This window comes from Gouania willdenowi, chromosome 19 (assembly GCF_900634775.1).
Source record: "Gouania willdenowi chromosome 19, fGouWil2.1, whole genome shotgun sequence".
NCBI lineage: Eukaryota > Metazoa > Chordata > Actinopteri > Blenniiformes > Gobiesocidae > Gouania > Gouania willdenowi.
Genome location: NC_041062.1, coordinates 14,366,836 through 14,387,767, shown reverse-complemented (window position 1 = coordinate 14,387,767; position 20,932 = coordinate 14,366,836). Strand labels below are relative to the sequence as shown.

The 20,932-nt window shown below is 36.2% G+C and overlaps 1 protein-coding gene across 2 annotated transcripts in view; it reads left to right on the top strand.

Moving 5' to 3' along the window:
- Positions 1-20,932, top strand: part of LOC114481278 (protocadherin-15-like) — a 225,534-nt gene that overhangs the window by 94,202 nt on the left and 110,400 nt on the right. Inside the window, exons 12-18 of one of the 2 annotated variants that reach the window (XM_028475966.1) lie at positions 1,913-2,119; positions 2,256-2,276; positions 5,682-5,816; positions 9,525-9,674; positions 9,751-9,842; positions 10,968-11,069; positions 20,481-20,613. In XM_028475966.1, coding sequence (XP_028331767.1) covers positions 1,913-2,119; positions 2,256-2,276; positions 5,682-5,816; positions 9,525-9,674; positions 9,751-9,842; positions 10,968-11,069; positions 20,481-20,613 — 840 coding nt within the window. The remainder of the gene's footprint in view (positions 1-1,912; positions 2,120-2,255; positions 2,277-5,681; positions 5,817-9,524; positions 9,675-9,750; positions 9,843-10,967; positions 11,070-20,480; positions 20,614-20,932) is intronic. The other variant, XM_028475967.1, reaches the window with a different exon arrangement.

Below are 20,932 nucleotides of genomic sequence, written 5' to 3'. Positions count from 1 at the left end.
TTGTCCTCCCCATCTCTTCTGACCACAGAAATAATCCATTTAGGATGATAGTCCATTGTTTTTTTCTTACTGCTGCGTTGCATTGAGTCAAAAACAACACATTAACTCATCCAATAATGACAATACGAGTTATTAACAACCATTGCTGGGGACATTTTCAAATATTCTTGAATTTCTTTTTTTGAATTTTCTGTTTTCTGAACACTGTTTTCTTGCGGTGCCTTTGAAAGTGGCTCTAATATCTTATACACCAAAACATTTGTTTTGGCAAAAGTTTTGAATAGTGTTTTTTTTCCATTAAACACCTTGATTAGACCTCAAACAAATCATCACCCTGCCAGAGTTTACAATGACCTCAGTTACTGTTTACCCCTGCTCAAAATATTCAGATATAAATGTACAAGACTACAGCCTCAAGGGTTTTTGCGCTGTTTGTCACTTCCATCCAATTTCACTGGCACACAATCTTGCATTGATGGGAGCAAACCTGCATGCTGCTCTGTCAAGGGCAACTTGGGATTCAGTGTCTCGCTTAAGGCAAAGCTGGGGATGAATTAAAGGACAATCCACTCTACTACTTTAGTCAAACCCTTGAAACATAGAACCACCGTTACATCAAAGATAAGGAAATGGAAAAAAAGTTTGAAACCTGCAGGAGTTTTTCTTGCAGCCTGATGCCGGGCCACTGCCTAACTAGGGAAGGGTCACTCTGACAGAACTTCAAATGTCCCCTGCCGAGGTGGAAAAGTCAGCTAAGACACTAAATCTGCAGGTCTCTGTAAGTCATACTAATTTAAAAATGTCTATCCATCCATCTTGTTCAGGTGTGCAGGGCAGGTACAACCCCAAAATAGGTTGTCACTTCTTTTTATGGAACTTAATTATGCACTTTTTAAAACGTGGTACTTTAGAAACAGTGTTGCTGTCGTGGATAAGTATGAGTGTGAAATTGCTTTGAAGATGAACTCGTCCTTTGATTGAGTGATTTTTAAGAGGGGTAACATTTTGGCGGCTCTGTCCCTCGATGGTTTTTTCAAGCATCGCTGCTTCATCGGGCAGAGAGTGAGAAATGATGCTCTCAGTTAATTCTACAGGCTCTCTGTGAGCATGTGAGGGCCTGCTTAGCGTTCTCTGTTCTCCACTTACTGTCCAAAATGATGTTGGAATGCTTATTAGATCTGTCATTTTGACAGTGAGAGTGAATATTGGATTTCCATTCCCTCAGCACTGTATCCACTTTAATTTAGATAAGCGGGTTTAGAAAATTATTGTTAAAAAAATGTATAAATGGTATCAATATATGGTTGTAAATGCATTAAAAGCAGATTTTTGTTATAAGTGACCTTCTATGGTTATTCCAATATTTTAGTTTAGCGGAAAGTGTTTATTTACACATCTCAGAAGGAATAATAATAATAAGAGATGATTAAAAAGCTTTCAAACTGAGGCAAAGTCTGAACACCACACAGTGGTAAATTACAACTTGGTCATATTTTTTTTATTTTTCAGCTTGAAATCAAATCAAAGCAAACAATTCAACAGTGTTTAGAGGCATTTGAACGCTCCTATCGGAGAAAATCAGAATTCACACAGGTTCCACTTCATTGTCCTTTGTAAGGTTGTCATTATAAACTCAGTGTTTTCAAGCTTGCCTTTATTATTCTGTCTTTTGTGCTAAAAGTGAAGGCTTTCATGTGTAAAGGAAATGAGAAGAACAAAAAGTCTTTATAGCCTTAAGCAGCATCAAGGATGTTTGAGACCTGGGCCATACTTTGGATTCTACACTGAGTTGCTTAGATAACTACTTACCGTTCTTCTGGTTTTAAAAGCAAGTTTTTTTGTAAGTAAATGCAATGTAAATATGACAAATGTTAACTAAAAAGGTAAAAATGACTCTCTCCTGCCCATCTAGGCTGAGCAGGACAACGGCCACCCACTACCAGCTTTCGCCAACCTTCAAATTGAAGTTCTGGATGAGAACAATCAGGCCCCATACTTCTTGGCAACCAGTTATCATGGCTACATCAGTGAGGCATCACCTGTGGGAACCACTGTAGCGTCCAACTCCAGCCTGTCAGCTCCGCTCACCATCATCGCTCTGGACAACGATGTGGAAGAGGTTAGGATATGGATAATTGTGGCTTTTGTTATTTTTGTGATTATATGATATAAATCACACATATAAGGGTCGGTCATCATGGATGAAAGTGCTATTTTACCGTCTCAAGATACCAATGTTGCTTTTTTCTTTGTAGCTGGCAACGAATGAGAAGCCTGTAGGTACAAGCTAAAATCACTTCTACAGTCTTTTCTGTCCTATCACTGAACACTATAAACAACTTCAAATGAGCCTTGAATGACAAACACCAAACAATTAACCAAATGAGATAAAATGTTGTTGCTTACATCAATCATTCATAGTTGTTCTTTTTTTTTCTAGGAGTAAATAACATTTATAATATACCTAGATTAAAATGTAGCCCAAGAAAAAAAGGTGTTACACATAAAGTTCAACTTATTCAAGACTTTAGAAGTCCACAGAGCTGTGGTGAGAACATGCAAACTTCAAAAAGAATGATCTTAGGACTAGGTCTACTCTGATATAAATCAGAATCAGAATTCCTTTACAAATAAAAGAATAAAATGTTTAACAAAGACGAAAGAAATAATAAATGTTAAATAAGTATATCATTAAGTAAAAGATAAAGAGAAGGATCAGATACACACACATTACAGTAGTAAAAAAATAAAGTAAGATTAATAATAATAATAATTATATAAAAATTATATACAAATATGATACAGAAATTTACAACAATCAAGCTGTGAGGTTACAGTGATGCATAAACTCCCAGGATAGAAATAATTGCTCTGTAAAATGCTTAGAAAGGCGCTTTAAAATAAAAACAAAAAATATTATTAATAAAAATTGGAATTAATCTACAGCAAAGAAATTGTCAATTTAAGACCATTATTATATATTTTTTTTTAATAGACAATGAAAGAAAGTAACGTCCATTTAAAACAGAAGAAAATGTGATCTGCAATCATCAAGCAGTTAAAGCCACATTTCAGTATCACTTTAAAAGTGTGTTGAAAAAAGGTCATAAATCGTTAACTTGGCATGATAATCAAACCAAAGCAGACTTTTGTTTCACTTTCATTGTTTTCCAAGTCTCTGCAAATGGTTCACCAATCATTTTTACTTTGCACACCAGACATTTTTGCACCCAAGACAATTCCTATCTGCCAAGTAATCAACATAAGGCTAAAGAGAGGCTAAGCTAACCACCTGTTTGATTGCATTAACAACATATGTACGTACAGGCTCATTGACTCTTCTTGACAAATGCTATAATTGATGCAATCACTGTGTTCATTGATGACACTGTAGGCTATTGATTTAAGCTTTTGATGCACACACTAACCCTAAAATAATCAAAGCATTACTGGTTTACATGTTAGCATTAGCAAGACAGCAAGCATCCTGGTCCCCACAATGTCATTTTATCTATTAGATAAATGCTACCATCATAAAAACAAAGCAATGCTACATTGCAACCATGTTTATACAGACAACAAAGAATTAGTGAATTCAGTTATTTCTATGTTCTTTTCTACCCCACTGCATTCTGGGTTTGTGTCCTGCATGCATTGTTTGCAGTGTTCTTATCTAATTTCCATGTGAACCTGATTAGTAAAATAATTTCCGTCTTAAATTGCCTCTGTGTAAGAATCTACACAAGTGCAGCATTGGTGTCATCAGTGCATCGCAAGAGCTTATTTTGTTCAAATGTAGCATGGGCATTTTAACAAAAAACAAGCTTTGCTTCATTGCTTTGTTAAAGACCCCAACAGCCGGCGATGAGCTGGGGAGGATTATTGTGTGTCCATGAGTGTGTGTTTATGGCTGTTGATGTACATTGAGTTATTTTCAATTTGCTTAGTCTGGTATTTCCTCGAGCATTAGGCATCAACAATGAAGATTGGTCTTAATTGCCTTTTTGTGTGTGTGTGTGTGTGTGTGTGGGTGTGCATGGGTGTGAGTGCGCGTTTATTTATGACTCAATATCCACACCAGCTACATCGACATTATCAGGTTCCCCACCCTGCTGAGCCAGCCTTATCTAGAATGAGAGCTCACACACACACACACACACACACACACACACACACACACACACACACACACACACACACACACACATCCAAGCATCTAAGAGGACCACACGTGTACTATCTGAGGATGACGAGGAGATGAAATGCTTCTCCTTTAGTAGAATGTTTAAAGGGTAACTAATCCCTCAGGTTTGACTGGAAATAAAAAGAAGAACCGTGATTATGGGCGTGGCTCCTGGAGCAGTTAAGACATGACACACCCATTCTATGCTATAAGATCTCCAAAGAATAATATATGCTATGCTAACTACCTACTTAATACACAGTCACTATACCTCTCTGTTTACACTTCTCTCAGTCCAACCAACTCTCCACAGATTAACGAGTCGACAGGTGCTAGTTCTTATTGGAGGGGCGGAGCCACCAGTGGTGGTTTGTGATGTAGGAAGCCACTAAAACATCACAAACGACCATTTTTAGCCAATAGAATATAGAATAAAGTTTATTGCCATATGTACACATTAAAAAGAACAGGTACAATGGAATTCTTGTGCATGTCCCAGAGTCAGATTGAAAAAATTACAAACAACAACAAATATTATACAAATAATTATATATATATCTAATAAAAGCAGTCATTTTTACAAGACAATGTGCCAAAGTAAAATACTTCCATTCGAGTCCAACGCCTGACATTTAAGTCCTTTAACAGCACTACTTCATACCAAATATATTTGTTTTCAGCTGAAACATTTGGTTTAGTTATTATTTAGAAAACCCGTAACCAGTGTTAATGTCTTCGTTTAACCATCAAATTTTATCTAATTACTTACGCATCTGTCAGTTATTGAATTGGTTGAAAAAAGTACATTGTGATATGTTGTGAATTACTGCTTCAATCTTTGTCCATATCATGCCAGAAATGACCTTGAATGTTATTCACGCAAGTCCAACTAACGTTCCCATTCAGCCGTGCTCGCTACATTTCTAAAGGAGGACAAATCAAAATGTTTTATATCTGGAAGCTTATCAACTAAAGTTCTGGATGTCATTTCCTCACACATTATTCAAAGATCATAACCATAAGTGATGGTTGCGAGGTTTCCTGTCATACAGTCGTCTTCCCTTCACTAAGGATTAAGACCTATTTGGGCACTTTATCCTTTTCTGATATAAAACAACGGATTCAGCCTTGAAGGTGGTGATTTGCATTCCAACCACATTGAACTCTGCAGTGAACAAGTTAAGTTTGAGCTGGAGGTCATTGATTATGCTGTATATACCAGGAGAATATATGTCAGTACCTTGGGCCTGTTGGTACCAGGTAGCTGAGTCAGTAATCTCCTGAGCCAACAGACCGCTGATTTACATTTTAAATAACGACATTATTTATTTAGAAGGATATCAGTGAAATACTAATACAGCAGTAGCTTCTCTAAACAACGTTGGAAGTTAATATTCAGTAACGTTTGGCTTAATGGTGGAATGCTCATGCTGTGATTATTTCTGCGTATTTTTCACTCTGTCTAAAGCTTTTGTTTTTTTTTTCTTCCTTTTAATAGAGACGTGATCCTCAGCTCGACTTCTCATTGGACAGTTATTCTCAAATCTTTTCTGTAACTGCATCTGGGATTGGAAGATATTTAACCCTGGTGCAGCCTGTGGACAGAGAGAAGCAGGATTCCTACACTTTTACGGTATGTTGGAGCATTTGTGTGACATCAAGTATGATAATAAGGCAAGAAATGTCAGGAATTGGGAATCTTAACCATGATTTTTGTCAGGGGTGCACCGATTGCAATTTTCTGGCCGATCACCGATTTTTTTTTTAATTATTTTTTATTTTTTTAAAGCTTGACCTGACCTCCAATCTTATTTTATTGTAAAACATTGAACAATACCTGTGACACAATACAAACGTGTTGTTTTAACTGCACATGAGGTAGTTAACTGAAATTAGATTTAAAAGTTAAAGAACATTGCTGTCCAAAATACTAAATTATATCACTTTTTGGAGTCTTTCATTTTTCACATTTTAAAAACAAAATAAATGTGTTCATCGGGTTACACTGCAGACCAGTTTTCAGCTCTTTGCCCCAAATAAAGTGTTCCCCAGAGTTTTGGTTTAACAAATAAAGAAAATCACAGGGTTTGGGGTGGATGATAAAAAAAATAAAACAAATATCTACAAGACAAACTAAAAAAAAAACATCTTAAAACGACCTATAAAGTGTCCTGAGTTGTAGGTTTCCTTGCAGTGCAAAAATTTTAAAAATGTCCAAATGCAGCAGCTCTGTGGATATTTAATTGTAAAACTATCAATCTAAAAATAATCTGCAACAGTTTACAAGATAAAAGCTCATAGAAGTCAAACATTCTAAATAATGAAATGCGTAACATTTTCAAAAGGTAATGTGTAATGACTGAATGAACATGACACAGGTTAGTTGTTCTCTCACTTATTTTTAGTCAAGCGTACAAAGTCACTTCACTGGCTATTTGCCCCGCTAGCTTAGCTTTAGCATTAGCTTGATTTCTAGCTTCAAATGCTCCACACTCAGCGGTGTGGTTGTTTCTTATTTTGTTTGCTGCTCCATCAGGACTTAATTCCGTGTTACAGGAATTACAAATTGCGATCCTTTGCTGTCTTTTCTGTGTACTACTGCCGAACTGCGGACATGCTAAGCTAACCGTGCCTCAATGATGTTGTTGTTATCCTGTGTAACAGAGGCATACGCAGAACGCACATGCAAACATGACCTGGTAGGCGGGTCTGTAAGTCTTATCACAGCAGAAGGGGACAGTGGCTGACTTTATGACTGACTTTAAGACGTCTGCAGTGGTAGAAAAGATTGGTGGAAAAGATCGGTTTCATATGCAAAGATCGGCCGATCCCCCAAAATAAATCGGAAATCGGCACCGATCGATCGGCGCATTCCTTAATTTTTGAGTTTACCCTTGACCAAATATTGATGCTTTTTGGCTGTCGGACAAAATCAGTGTTCAAAAGGAAAATAATACATTACATTGAGAAGATATTACACAGCCTGCTTCAACGGATGGGAGCGCATATTGTTTCTAGCTATGAGGCTGTAGAGATTAGCCACCCAGAACTGTTGAAATAGCTTCAAAAATGACAAAACCAGAATGAGAAAAAAGTTTTCATAATTTAAAGCTTTTCATCTTCATTTCTACATTTCTGCATGTAAAGGATTCACAGGGAGAGCTGAAAATGAGAGCATTAGCTCACTGAGAACACACACAGATTTACAGCTAAACTGAACTATCATCACATCAATCCTCAATTCAGCATTAGTGCAACTGTGTAAGATGCTATCACCCTAAAAATGCAGTAATGAATGCATCACATGTAGTTTACTTAGTATTTATCATAATTTCAATGTATTGCTTTAAAATGATCTTGTTCAATTAATAATATATCCATTCATCAGTTTTATTTTCCAACCAGTGTTACAGAAAGATGTACCCTACCAGAGTCTGTAGAAACAAGTTGTTTGTTGGCCTTTGTTTTGTTTTTATTTAGTTTTGTTCATTAGTTTCACACAAGATAAGGGATTACGTTATATAACATTGTATTAGAAACATATAAAAGAAGCCATGAGGCTAATATAAGAGACCCCACCCGTGTATGAGAAAAATAAATACAGTATAAGTAAATATTCAAGTAGAACACATTAAATACATACATACATCCACATGTTCATACGTGTTTTAAGAGAAAAAAATTAATAAATCAGATTCAGAACAAACAGAAATAAACAAATTAATTAAATGTTGCAGTTTCTTTTTTTAAAAAAATTTGTAATAATGACGAGCTTCCAGTTATTTGACTTTTAGCGTTCCATATTTGTACACCACGATACCTAATGTAGAACTGACTTTGTTTAGTTTTATAAATAGGAAGGTGAAGATGACTGACCTGTCTTGTGTTATAAAAATGAATCTGTGAATTTAATTTGAAACAATGTCTAAATGGTGATAGTGAAGATAAAGATTAAAAACACGTAGCTGTAAATAAGCGCACATATCTGATGAATATTTATATCATAAGCTGGAAAAAATGTTCAGTTTTATAAAAAAGTAGGACAAAAGAAAGTTTTTTTATATTGTTTTTTTTTTTTTTTTTTTTTTTTTTTGTCGAATCTGTTGACCAGAGCTTGAATATTATTGTGACCTTGTGGAAATAGTTTTTCCCAAGGCAGCAAAACAGAGGAGGGGAAAAGTCACATCTGTTAGACGCACAACGAAAGCTGGAGGAATACAAGATCAACAACAATATCAACCGTAGATTGAGTTACTGCAGAGAACACACACAGAATAGTCGACACACACACACCTGCATGGTGAAGGCTCGGCTTTACATCTGCAGACAATTTAAAAATTGAAACTACAAGAAAGAGAAGGACTGAAATATATATATACATATACATACATACCAGTGTGCAGGTCGTTTCCTATTTTGCTTGATAATGGGTAATTTTACATTATGAGATTATACTATTTCACATTATTATTTAATATTATTATTATGTGTGGATAGTATTGCTTACATTGGATTTAAGATCCAAATGGCTTAAGTTAGTCTTTTTTCAAACTTGGGGTCGTGACCTCTTGTGAGGTCACTTGGAATTAAAATGGGGTCCCCTTAAAAATTTCTAATATAACATTACTGATTAAAAATATATCTTTAAATTGTGTTATTTTTTTTACCTTACCACATCACACACAATAAATATCAAACAACTGTATCCTACACTTAAACTTTCTGAAATTTAAACCTAGTTCAAATAAAATGCTAAATGTATTAAATTATCTTGTCACTGTGAACTAAAACTGGCTATTCTGTGTTTGTAACAGACTTTAATAAACATGATTGAAAACTAAAGAAAAAAGTATTTGGCGTTGTCAGAAATGTGATATTAAACTAAAGTTTGGTTGCAAGATCAACTTTATCCATAAAAAGATCAGGATTTCACTGTTATTCTGAAACAAAATAAGCATTAATATAATGACATCTGCATTAGCTGTTCACTATAATGATCAGATATTGTGTTTGTGTGTGCACAATCCATAAATAAAAGATTAGGTGTACAACCACAGAACGCTCGGACATCGTACACAGAATGTAGAATAAATCTGGTAAATAGAAAAGAGTTCCATCGTTGTTCCGTTTTATCCTCAAACACAAAAGATCATAGACTGCGAGATGAAAAACCACCACACCACACTGCCAGCTCAGAGAAAACAAAGAAACAGACGATATTGAGATCTCAAGGACAGATTTAGTACACAATTCGCCCACGTTACCAGCGCCACCATCGCCGTTTCTACAAGAACACTCGCCCCTTTGCTCCCGTTACATTGTCTTTTATCTGTGTCTTCAGATTCTTGCCTCAGACGGCGTCCAGCAGAGCAGTCCTGTTACCGTGCTGATAACAGTGTTGGATGCCAATGACAACACGCCAACGTTTCCCAACGTTTCATACAATGTGAACCTGTTCACTGATATGATGCCGGGGGAGACTGTGCTGCAGGTGAGTCCCATCAAACCAATGATTAGTAAACTGAAACATACTTCTTTAAAGTGAGAGTTTATGTGTTTGTTTAAAGCTAACGGCAGTCGACTCTGATGCTGGTCGGAACGGTCAGGTGACCTATCGCATATTGGCTGGTGATCAGGACCACTTTGTTATAAACAATAGGTAAGTAGAAACTAACATTGGCGTTGTAGACACAAACTGGATTGTTTACCTGATTGTTTGTCATCGCCGTTATCTGACAATCAGACGAATCAGTGAGACAGCAGCACATTATGGGAACAACAAAAAGCTTAACTCAATCCAAAAACAGTCTATTTCTGACTTCAGAGAGCAGTTATCCAGCACTTTGGGGCACATTTTTTTTTTTTTTTAGGTCTGTTGATTGCTTTGCATCGTTGTGAGGAAACAATCAGAGACTACCTCTCCAGAGGATAAATAATCGTATTTACTTGAATGTCAAACTGTTTCTTGACCTAGTACGGGGTAGTACCTCGGAAAATGCTGATTTAAATCCAAGCTATAGATTGCTACTTATGTATAATTAATGTGCATTGAGGATATGCCATCAACGTGCATAAATTATGGAAAAGCTTCAGAAAGTGTGTTCACGCATGTTCAAAGCTAGATGTTAAAGCAGTGCTTCTCAAATGGCGGTACGCAGTGGCACTACAGGGGGTACATGAGAGAGTGGAAAATTAAAAAATGATGTTTATTTTTTTAGTTAAAAATTGTAATCATAATAATGATGATGGAAATTATCTTATTTAGAACATGAACTGAAAATACAACGAAAACTATAACAATAAATCTATTCAGGAGGCACTAAATAATGTTTAATTCCACTTATTTACAAAATCAGATGTTTTAATACTTTATAGTTGCTTTTTCATAACATTCTGAGCAAAATGTTGTAGTCCCACCAAGGAGGTAGTTGGATTCAGAAATAAAAGAAAGGTGATGTATTTGAATGTCTAGTGAGCAATATATAGTTTACATGCTACAGAAAACAACAATTAAAACTCATTTTGGGTCACTGTTCATTTATAAAGGCATGAGGTTTAAAGCAAATCAACACAGTGTGATATTTACAGCCACTTCTGCATTTCAATAATTACACTTTTCATAAAATCTGGCTGCAAATGTTTTATATTATCTATTTCTTATTTGATCATTTACTTGAAAGCAAGTCATTTCTATCCCTAAATGGTTTTGCCTTGACATTTCTTCTCTAAAAATGATGCTGAGTGTGTTATTATCATGCTAATACATAATAACTCTTTGTGGCAGCACCGGGGTCATTACGGTGGAATCAGACGCTGAGCTCGCTGTGGGACAGAGCTTTGCTTTGACGGTGGAGGCCATGGATAACGGACATCCTCCTCAAAGAAGGTGAGCCTTTTATCTCCACTCCAGGACTCTTCAAATCCTTTTTTTTGATGAGAGCTCCGCCTTGGGATGTGTTTGGCAGAGACTTTCTATGTATGGTGGCCACTCACTTCTTTTTGCGCTATTGCTTCTCTTATTTCTGCAAGAGAAAGTCGTTGGTTTTTTAAAGTTATTCAATAACAGATAGAAAAGATGGGAAAGAAGACAAAAGTGACAGAAGCTGTATGTATACTCATGGGCGTAGCACCACATTTTGTTGGGCCCATACTATAAGTTATGTACTATACTAGTATTCTTGCATTATTATATAATATTTATTTTATCCAACCATTTTTGGGTCGTGACCCCATAATGATATCACAAATGTCCGGAAACCCCAGAAACACATTTTATTTTTTTTCTATAATTAGTTTTTGATCATGTTTATTAAAGTGTGTTACACATACAAAGTATCCAGGATTAGTGACAAAGTGACAAATACACCACCTTAGATATTTTTATAATGTTTTTTATTTTAACTAGATTTATATTTGAGAAAGTTTAAGCATGGGATACAGTTGTTTGATATGTATTGTGTGTGTATTTGGAAAATAATAATAATTCAAAAATTATTTTTAATAGAATTTTAATCTCTTTTTACCTATTGTCTGTCATTTTACATGTACTATATTTTAGTGGTTTATTGAAAATTGTTTTTGTGGCATACTTTTGCTAAAATTTAGGGGCAGCTGGTATTTTTGTGGTAGGGTGGTGAATAATATATATATATGTATGTATATGTGTATATGTATATGTATATGTATATATATGTATATATGTATATGTATATGTGCATATGTATATATACATGTACATGTATATGTATATATGTTACAGTTTATGTATACACAAAGCAAACATGTACAAAGGTTAATAAAAGGTAAATATAGAAGGATTAAAATAATCTCTGGCTGTATTTAAGAGTTGGTGGCAGCAAAATTCAGTCTTCAAAAAAAAAATAAAAAAATTAAACAATAAATGTATTTCCAATTAAGATTTGACATGCAAAAGGAATGTTCCAGCATGTAAATGCGTGAGAGTGCATGTAATTGAGTAAGCAGTTGCTTTCCCCTCATTTCACCGTCTCTCCCTCCCCTTTCTTTCTTTGCGTTTATGGCCTGGTTTTCCTTTCTTGAGGAAACACATGCTGCTGTGTATCTCCTGCTCTATGTCACATCCACAGTGCAATGCCGGTCGTACCATTTGCACCGTTTTAAAGAGGGTGGTAGTTGTTAATGCAAAGCTGTGCTTAACAACCAGCTTATTTTCACACAGAGCCCTTTTTCATTCCAACATAAATAATCTAAACATGTTTAAAATGGAACTATAAAGCCATATGTTTCTTGTCTTAGTTTATTTTTGTAAACGTGCAGTTGTACAACAGGTTTGATTGTAATGAATAGGCACAGGTTGAAGCCATTGAAGGAATGCTAAATGCTAAGTGCCCTGCAATGGTGCAGTTGGTAACAGCCTATAGAAGTGAACAGATGCTCAGGGCGTCTCCAATGCACAGGCACTCACTCAGTCAGGTGACTTTTTAAAGTGCTTCCATAGTCCATGCCCTGCTCTAAGTGCTTCATCTCTGCTTTCTGAAGCAATTTAAAAAGAATCTGGGATTTTCGGGCTCATTTATAACGAAGAAAACAGCTGCTCGTGATATTTTATAAATGCTCTGTGCATTGATTTGGCAGCTGATGTCCACAAGTGAGAATTTAAATGGTTAATCTTGGGTTTTAGCTGTTTCTACTGCGCAGTATTTCAGAACCGACGCTGATCTAGCCATCGAGCGCTCAGCCTCTGGAACGTGTTCATCCAACACAGATTGATGCAGCAGCTGCAGGGGCACGAAGTTTCATTCTATTAAGTTTTAAGTTTTCTTCTTGCTGTTTTTTTCCTGAACGTGACTGATGAAGCTTTAGAAACATGTATTGGGCTAAAGTTTTGATCACTTTTGTGTTGCAGTCCAACCTGCATGTTGTCTGCTGGCTCCTGCAAATGGGCATTTTGTTTTAGTATGTGCTTTAAATACTGGATAAGGCAAATCCTCCTAAAATGCTTTGCAAAGAAGTAGCTTATAACATGTTTATTTATCGTACATTTCTTTCAGTACCAAACCCATTAAACAAAACTGTAATTTGCTAAAGTGTGGACCTAAATGTATAACTAAGAACGTGTTTAATCACTAATGAATCAGCACTATTGGTTAAATTGTTGGTTGTAAAATTGCCTGGGAAAACTTAATGCAGGCTTTTTCATTAGTTATGCTGCTGTTGGCAGTTCTATCAAAGATAGACGTGAAAATCAAAGAAAAGGCTACAATAGTTGGGTAAAACTGGATTATTTATCGCTACCAAATCTCTCCATCGTCTCTTTTATTTATTTTATCCTGTTTAGAAATTTCTACTGTGGATTTAAGTTAAATGATTTTGTAACACTGGCAGTAACTGGTATAAATTATATAAATGTCATTTAGATTATATGAGTCATATTTGTCACCTTAAGACATGAAAATAGTGATGGAATTTTGCCTTGAGGATATCTCAAATAGGTGAAATAATATTTGTAGTTGCCTGTTTTGCCCCCCAATTGCTCTGTGTCTCCACAAAAACAGGAATTCTCTGCCCTCCTGGTTGCAGCCATGTACCTGCCAAATCAATACCGAGTGTGAACCCCTGGAGATTGAGGTGGTTTCAGTGGCTCACAAATTGTCCCCAAATTTCCCCTGAGCCGCTGTTTATCGCAGCCCAACACATAACTGGCATGGCAGATCAATAACCTTCCCTGCCAACGAATTTGTGGAAACTCTGGGTCAGGACCCACAATGAGCTGTGTCCATAATAGAAAATCATTCATAACCCATTTTTTTATGGTTTCAGACCTCATAGTGAAGTGATTTTGGTGTGTGATTACGTGGTTTTAGTTGAAAAGGTGAAACTAGAGGCAGTTGTTCTTTATTTGATATGCATCGGTTTGCACAAATCTCTTCTACAAACTGGGATCCAAATGAACCATTTCCAACTATTCATTTCCACCTTAGACTCAAACGTTCCCTGAACCATCACTTTTTATTGTGTGATACTGAGATTATCAGGTCAAGTTTTGCTTTGACAGAAAATACTGTACGTGAACCGTGTAATATTTCTTGACAGCTTCAATATCTTAGCATTAGTGTCACTCTGCGCAAAGAAACTAACATCAATCATAGGGTTACGTAAAGTGTTAGTCTGTGGTGAGAGAAAACCAGAATAACATGCAGCTTTCATCAGAAACGTAAAAGTTCAAAAGAACAAAGCCATAACGCGTCCCAATTAAAGGTCTTTGATGATGAAGAAGAAGCATAGTTGTTTCCACTCAATGTTTGTCTGCTGCACTGATAAAGACTTCTTCAGGCGTAAGGTCAGCTTACATAAACTTTTTTTTGTTTTTATTTTAAAGTTGTCAATCAATGGGAAAAGTAATCTGTTATTCCAAGCATTCAGTGGCTGATTTTTTTCAGATTTCTGTCACCGTAGGTGTATTTTATAAACAACGCCATTGCCTTTGTTTGGCCACTTTAGTTGGATTGGAATATCAAAGAAATAAGTAAAGGGCCACAACTGAGGAATCTCCACTCATGTGGTTTTCTTTAGTAATGCTATTGAAATCGTTTCCATCAAACACTGGCTTTCACTCTTTCCTCCAGCTTACATTTTCAGCATATCGTTTTTCCTCTTCTTTGAGGATTTTCAACAGATTTTGCAGACAGCTGTTTGAACGCCCTGTTCTATGGCTTTCTCAGTCCATGATCCAACATATAACTTAATCTCCCCCGCTGAAACATAGCACTTTCACCCAGGAGGAAATCAAACCAATTCCCTATACCCTGAAATTCATGTTGGGTGGAATTCAATGTCAAAACGGCAACGGAATGGTTTGTTTGTTCGTTTTACATCTTATGTTTATATACATTTCCAATTTCCATTTTTTTTTTGCAGCCTTTTTTTTTTTTTTTTTTATTATAAACAGGGTCGCTAAGGACAAGTGGTTTCTATTCCACAGGGCCAACACAGACAACACTCCTATGGCCAATTCTGAGACTCCAGTTAACCTAATACATGTTTTTAGATTGTGGGTGAAAAATTAACACAAGCATGGGGAGAACATGCAAACTCCACACAGAAAGATTCCCATTTGTCTCCTGCTGGAACCTGTTGTTATCGTGCATCCTTCTTCTTCGTCGTCTTCGTCTTCATCTTCAGAGGAATTCCTAATCCTAATTTTGCACAAAGGTTCATTTCCATGCACTACAGCAAGCATCTCAATTTCTAAATTTTGAAAATGTGCAACAAATCAACCACGTGTGCTACAGATTTGCAACTTTCCCTAAAATGTCGCCCCAGTGCTCAACACACTTTTATACTTCTAAACCAATTGCAAATGATGAAGTCATCACTCGGATTTTCACAGTTTATACTCATTTGACACCAAACTTGCTACAGCATATCCCCAGGCTGTCCTCCACAAATGATCCAGCAATTTATCAACAAAGCAAAATTGCCTACAGTGCCTTCAAATGTTTGACTGTAGCAGTTTCATAAACATATACTTTGCCTAATACATTTTCAATGTAAAAAATGACAACATTTTAGTCATTGTAGATGATGATTGAGAAATATCTGAATTTTATCTCAAAAACTGAATTAAATACCAGATTTTGAATTTCACTCTAATGCGAAGAATTGGACTTGATGCAAAAATTGCATTTTCAAACATCAGTTTATCACTTATGGAGCCAATTAATCATTGTTGAAAACAATATTACCTCCATGCTGTGTAGGCGCAATATGTTAATAACTGAATTGTTGACAGATATTTAAAATCTGCCTTTGAACGCTAACAGCTGCTGCCTCGCACACATGCGACTGGTTTAGTTAATTAGTGAAGCTCCAGGTGACATTTTCATGTGGTGGTTATAGCAGCTCAGTGACATAGAGGATGTTCCATCATGAAATCGTTATTAATTATTTCATTTATTGACTAATCTTTGCAGCTGTAGGATTCCTATAATGAGCAAAAATAAGTTTTAAACATATGTACCACACAGTTTTCTCTTGTTAATTAACTCGGTGAGATAGAATGTCGTCTGTTGGGCCAGAAATTGTGAGTGTAAAGCTGCTATCCGGAGATTCTGAGAAACGTCTCGATGTCCCGCCCACTTTCTCCCACTGCCTCTCCCTGTCTACCAGAAGCCACGCCTCTACTTTTCTGCTTGCGCATTGCGGAACATAATAAGGTCACATTGGGTTGCATTGATATAGGTCTATGGGTCAGGTAAGAGCCATAATCATATTTACCTGTTTGCTGTTGTGATGCGCGACCTGGTTTCCGTGCACAGTTCTGCATTTACTTTGATTGACAGTCTCAAAAAACAGGAAGTTGAAGCCTATTGGCTGGGCACACTCGGCGATGTTTTCCATTTGTATAGGGGTCTATAGGATGAAGGTTAGACTTATATACATTAATGTACTGTATATGAATGACCACCAGCAGTAGACCATAGTAAACAGCTAATTAGGTATTTTTTTGCATTTTAAAAGAATGATACAAAAACATAGATTTCTCAGAAACTCCAGATATCATCTTTAAGCCTCAACTGATGTAAAATGCACATTAGATTGCCATCTTTTTTACACTATAACAGTTGTGGGTTCTCAGGGTTTTACTTGTTTATGTGTAGTTTACTGTTCATTTTTCTTAAGCTTTATTGTGTCTTTGGATGAATTTAATTTATTTTGGTTGAGACTGGTCGTCTTAGTGGAAAGGGCTCAGCTGATATCACTTCAAGGTAGATAAAGAAGAAGATCCCCTCGAATGGTTTCCCCTCACCCCAATACATTTAGGTGATACATTAACCTCTAATCATTTTCTCAGTATTTAAAGTGTAACTAAACCCCTGCTTTCTGCTGACCTGCCACTAGGGGGAAAATTAAAAAAAAATGCCTCGATTATGGGCGTTACTCCTGTCGCAGTAAGACACGCCCACTCAGCGCTGGCAGTGACTACCAGCACTGCCTGCACACAATACACAGCCCACAAGCATAAGCACACAGCACACACAGCCCTACAGTACAGACCCTATATTACTCACAAACAGTCCCTGATCTACTCCCACCATGAGCCTCAGAACACCGCCTCACACACACACACACACACACACACATAAAGACACACACAGCTGCGAGAACTGCATGCTCATTTGTGCACATGCAAAAACAGACGGGGATACACACACTGTCTGTACATACACAGATAGAATCTGCTCTTTATAGAAGCACAGAGTCAAAAACATCACCGCAGGAACGCACGGAGCATGGAGGCTGTCAATCAGTGCTCACTGAGGGCTGTGATTGGAGGAAACCCTCCTTCCTCCTCTCAGCTTTTATAGGAGGGGTGGGGCCAACAGTGAAAGTTGGTAACGCACGATAATCCAAAGAATCCGTCTCAGTCAGTAGCAATAATTCAATTGTAATAGCCGGCGTTCAATACTTAGAGGCCATTGACTCCAACATTTTACAACTAAATACGCAAAATTATAATACCTTTACTACAATGTTAAAAGTTTGACTAGGATCAATAAACAGCACTACTTAATACCCAAATACGTATGTGTTCAGCAGAAAAAAGTGTGTTTGGGGTTTAGTTACTCTTTAACACAGGGTTTCCCAACCAGGGGTATATGTACCCCTAGGGGTACGTGGAAAAATTAGGAATTTATTTCCAAGATAATAAAAACTATTCTCAGTCATTTCATAAGTTCGTCAATAAAATGGTACGTGTGCGCTATGACTTTTTAAAAAAATTTAAATACCTGTTTAAAGGAGACATATTCAAAGAAGCTCCGTTTGTGATAAATGTCATAAAAGTTACATATAGGCAGGTTAATTATTTCTTTTGTATTTATTTATTTATATTACTTATTATTTTTATTTTTTTCTAACTTCAACTATTATTTTTATTTAATAACAATATAATCATAATACATTATTATTGATAATACAAACGTTTATTATAATATTATTTCTTAAATTTATCATTTTTATTGCCTTGAAAGCAACATGATTATATCTTTAATTTTAGTTAAATAAGAAGATAATGCCTGAATATTCATTGTTCAATTAATGCGTTGAATATTCAGTTGTGTTATGTTCTACTTTTGGAGAATCATGAACACGTATGAGTGAGGGGGTACTCATGGTATGACAAAAAGGCTCAAGGGGTACACTAGACAAGAAAAGTTAGGAACCACTGCTTTAACACACCAATACATTTCAGAAAACAAAAAGGGAATCTGTTTTTTTCCTGGAAATACTGGTGTTATATTATATTTAATAAGAAAAGTCTCAAAGCACCTAAATTGTAAGTTCAAGGGAAGCACTGCTCAATTCATTTTCAGTCGTTTCACAGGGTGCTTTTCATCCTTTTCTCTATTTGAATTATAACTCTAAAGTTAATAAAAGTCCTGTGGACTTGAGCTCATGTAATAGATGAAATTGTGAATCTAGATGTACCACGGGGCATAATAAGAGCCTTAATTTTACATTAAAAGACCACAGCAGAGGAGAGTGTCCAGACAGGAAATTGCCACTCTGTGCAGACCTATTTTTATTTAAATCCATAATGAAGACAAAGACGAGAGTTGTTGGGTTTTTTTTTCTTCCTCCCTACAGTAAAGCTTTTCCATCCTCTACATGAATGAACCATTGACAACGTTTTGTCTCGACACACAATAGAAACCTTCAGCACTGCACAAAGTCCTAAGTAAAAGCCCAGCAGCAGGTTTCCTCTCACTCACACTGCAGGCGTTACACTCTTATTGATTAGTTAAACACAGTGTGAGGGAGGGATAATAAACAAACACACACTGGCCAGATCACATTTACCTTCTGTAATGGCCACTTTGCTCTGGTATTGCGGTTTTTGCCTACTTTCCTTAGTCACTTCCCTTCCCAGCAGGGTTGTGGTCAATTATAATTGATAATTAATTACAATTATGGCATAATTATAATTGTAATTTAAAAAAAATATTCTGCTGTTGTAATCATAATTACATTGTAATTGAGTTTAGATAATTGACTTTGTAATTGTAATTGCCATGAAAATCTTTCAAAAAATGATCAATTGTAATTTGACGCAAAAATGAGTAACCATGTTACAGTTTTATGTACAGTTCTACACATATGTAGTTAACAAATATTCAAATGTGTTTCATATCAAGCTTTCCCACATTTTACCATTTAAAAATAATTGACTTTGAAGAGTATATGGACACAAAAAAGGCTCAGTTGTCCACACCAAAATTATTAAAACTTATATTTTTCATTGATTATGAAGCCTAACAAGGTCACCAATAGATAGGAATGTTTTTAGTGTATTTTACAGCTGAATTAGGACCTGTTATCATAAGAGATGCTAACAGGAAGCTAACACAAGAGGAAGGTCAACTTTTTTTACATAATTTCAGGCCAAGTAATTGTGATTAATTGTTATTGAAATTTATTAATTGAGAATGTAATTGCAGTAGGCACTTTTTCACCGCATTTAAACTTTTTCCACCTTTTTTAAAGCTCATTACTAATGTTCAGCTAATGCTAGGTTAGTGCTCATGCTAGGTTAGTGCTAATGCTAGGCTAATGCCATTGTTAGGTTGATGCTAAGCTAATGTTAATGCTAGGCCAATGCTAAAGCTAGAGTAATGCTATTGCTAGACTAATGCTAATGTTAATGTTAGTGTTAATGCTAATGCCAATTGACGCTAACATTAATGCTAACTTGTGCTAATGCTATTGCTAGGCTAATGCTATGCGAATGTTAATGTGAATACTAACTTATGTCAATGTTAAGTTATGCTAATGCTAACACTAGTGCTAACTTTAATGCTAACGTTAATGCTTACGTTAAAACTAGCTAATGTTAAAACCAGCTAATGTTAAAACCAGCTGTTGCTAACGTGTGCTAAAATAATGTTGTTTTGAGCGAGCGGGTTGCAAAATAGATGGATGTATTTGCTTACACGGGCCAGCGATTTCTTCAGTAAATGCAAAAATACTAGTTGTAATTTACTCTCTGAGGATAAAAAACTATTGTATTTGAATTGTAATTGGAGAAAACTGCTGGTTACTGCAATTGTAATTGAACATGGCTAATATAATTGTAGCTGAAAAATGGAACTGACCTCAACCCTGCTTCCCAGTGATCTTTACCTGCTCTCATTCCTTTAACAATGGTCTGCTGCACAGCTCTTTATTGGCCATTTTACACCCCTTTACTTTTTTTATCTGTCTCTGTGTATGCTTTATTATTTGTTTCGCTCTTCACACGGTCTCTTTCTGTCTCCAGGTCATCCATTACTACAGTCTATATCGAAGTGTTGCCTCCCAACAACCAGAGCCCTCCTCAATTCCCCAGGCAACAATACAACCTCGAGATCAGCGAAGCCATGAGGACAGGCGCTACACTGCTTAATCTGCAGGTACACTAGCACACCAGTGCTACGTACAGCATGAGTATCAATCTCTACTGTCAGCTGCTTCCTTCACAGTCTCTAAACAGCCTGCGGTCACATATTACACTCATCACAAGCTCTCACTCGTTCTGCAGCAATGAAACCACCGTTAATGAAAGCCTTTTGTTTGTCACCAAATGGTTTTTTAGACGGTTACACACGAAATGACAGAGGATGCTTATAACTGTTATGTTTCATTTAATGCCCTGAACGCCCCATGATCGTTTAAAAAAACGTTTTTTCCTTTTGTGGCTTGTTTTCGATTTAGTAATTGGATGCCATGACT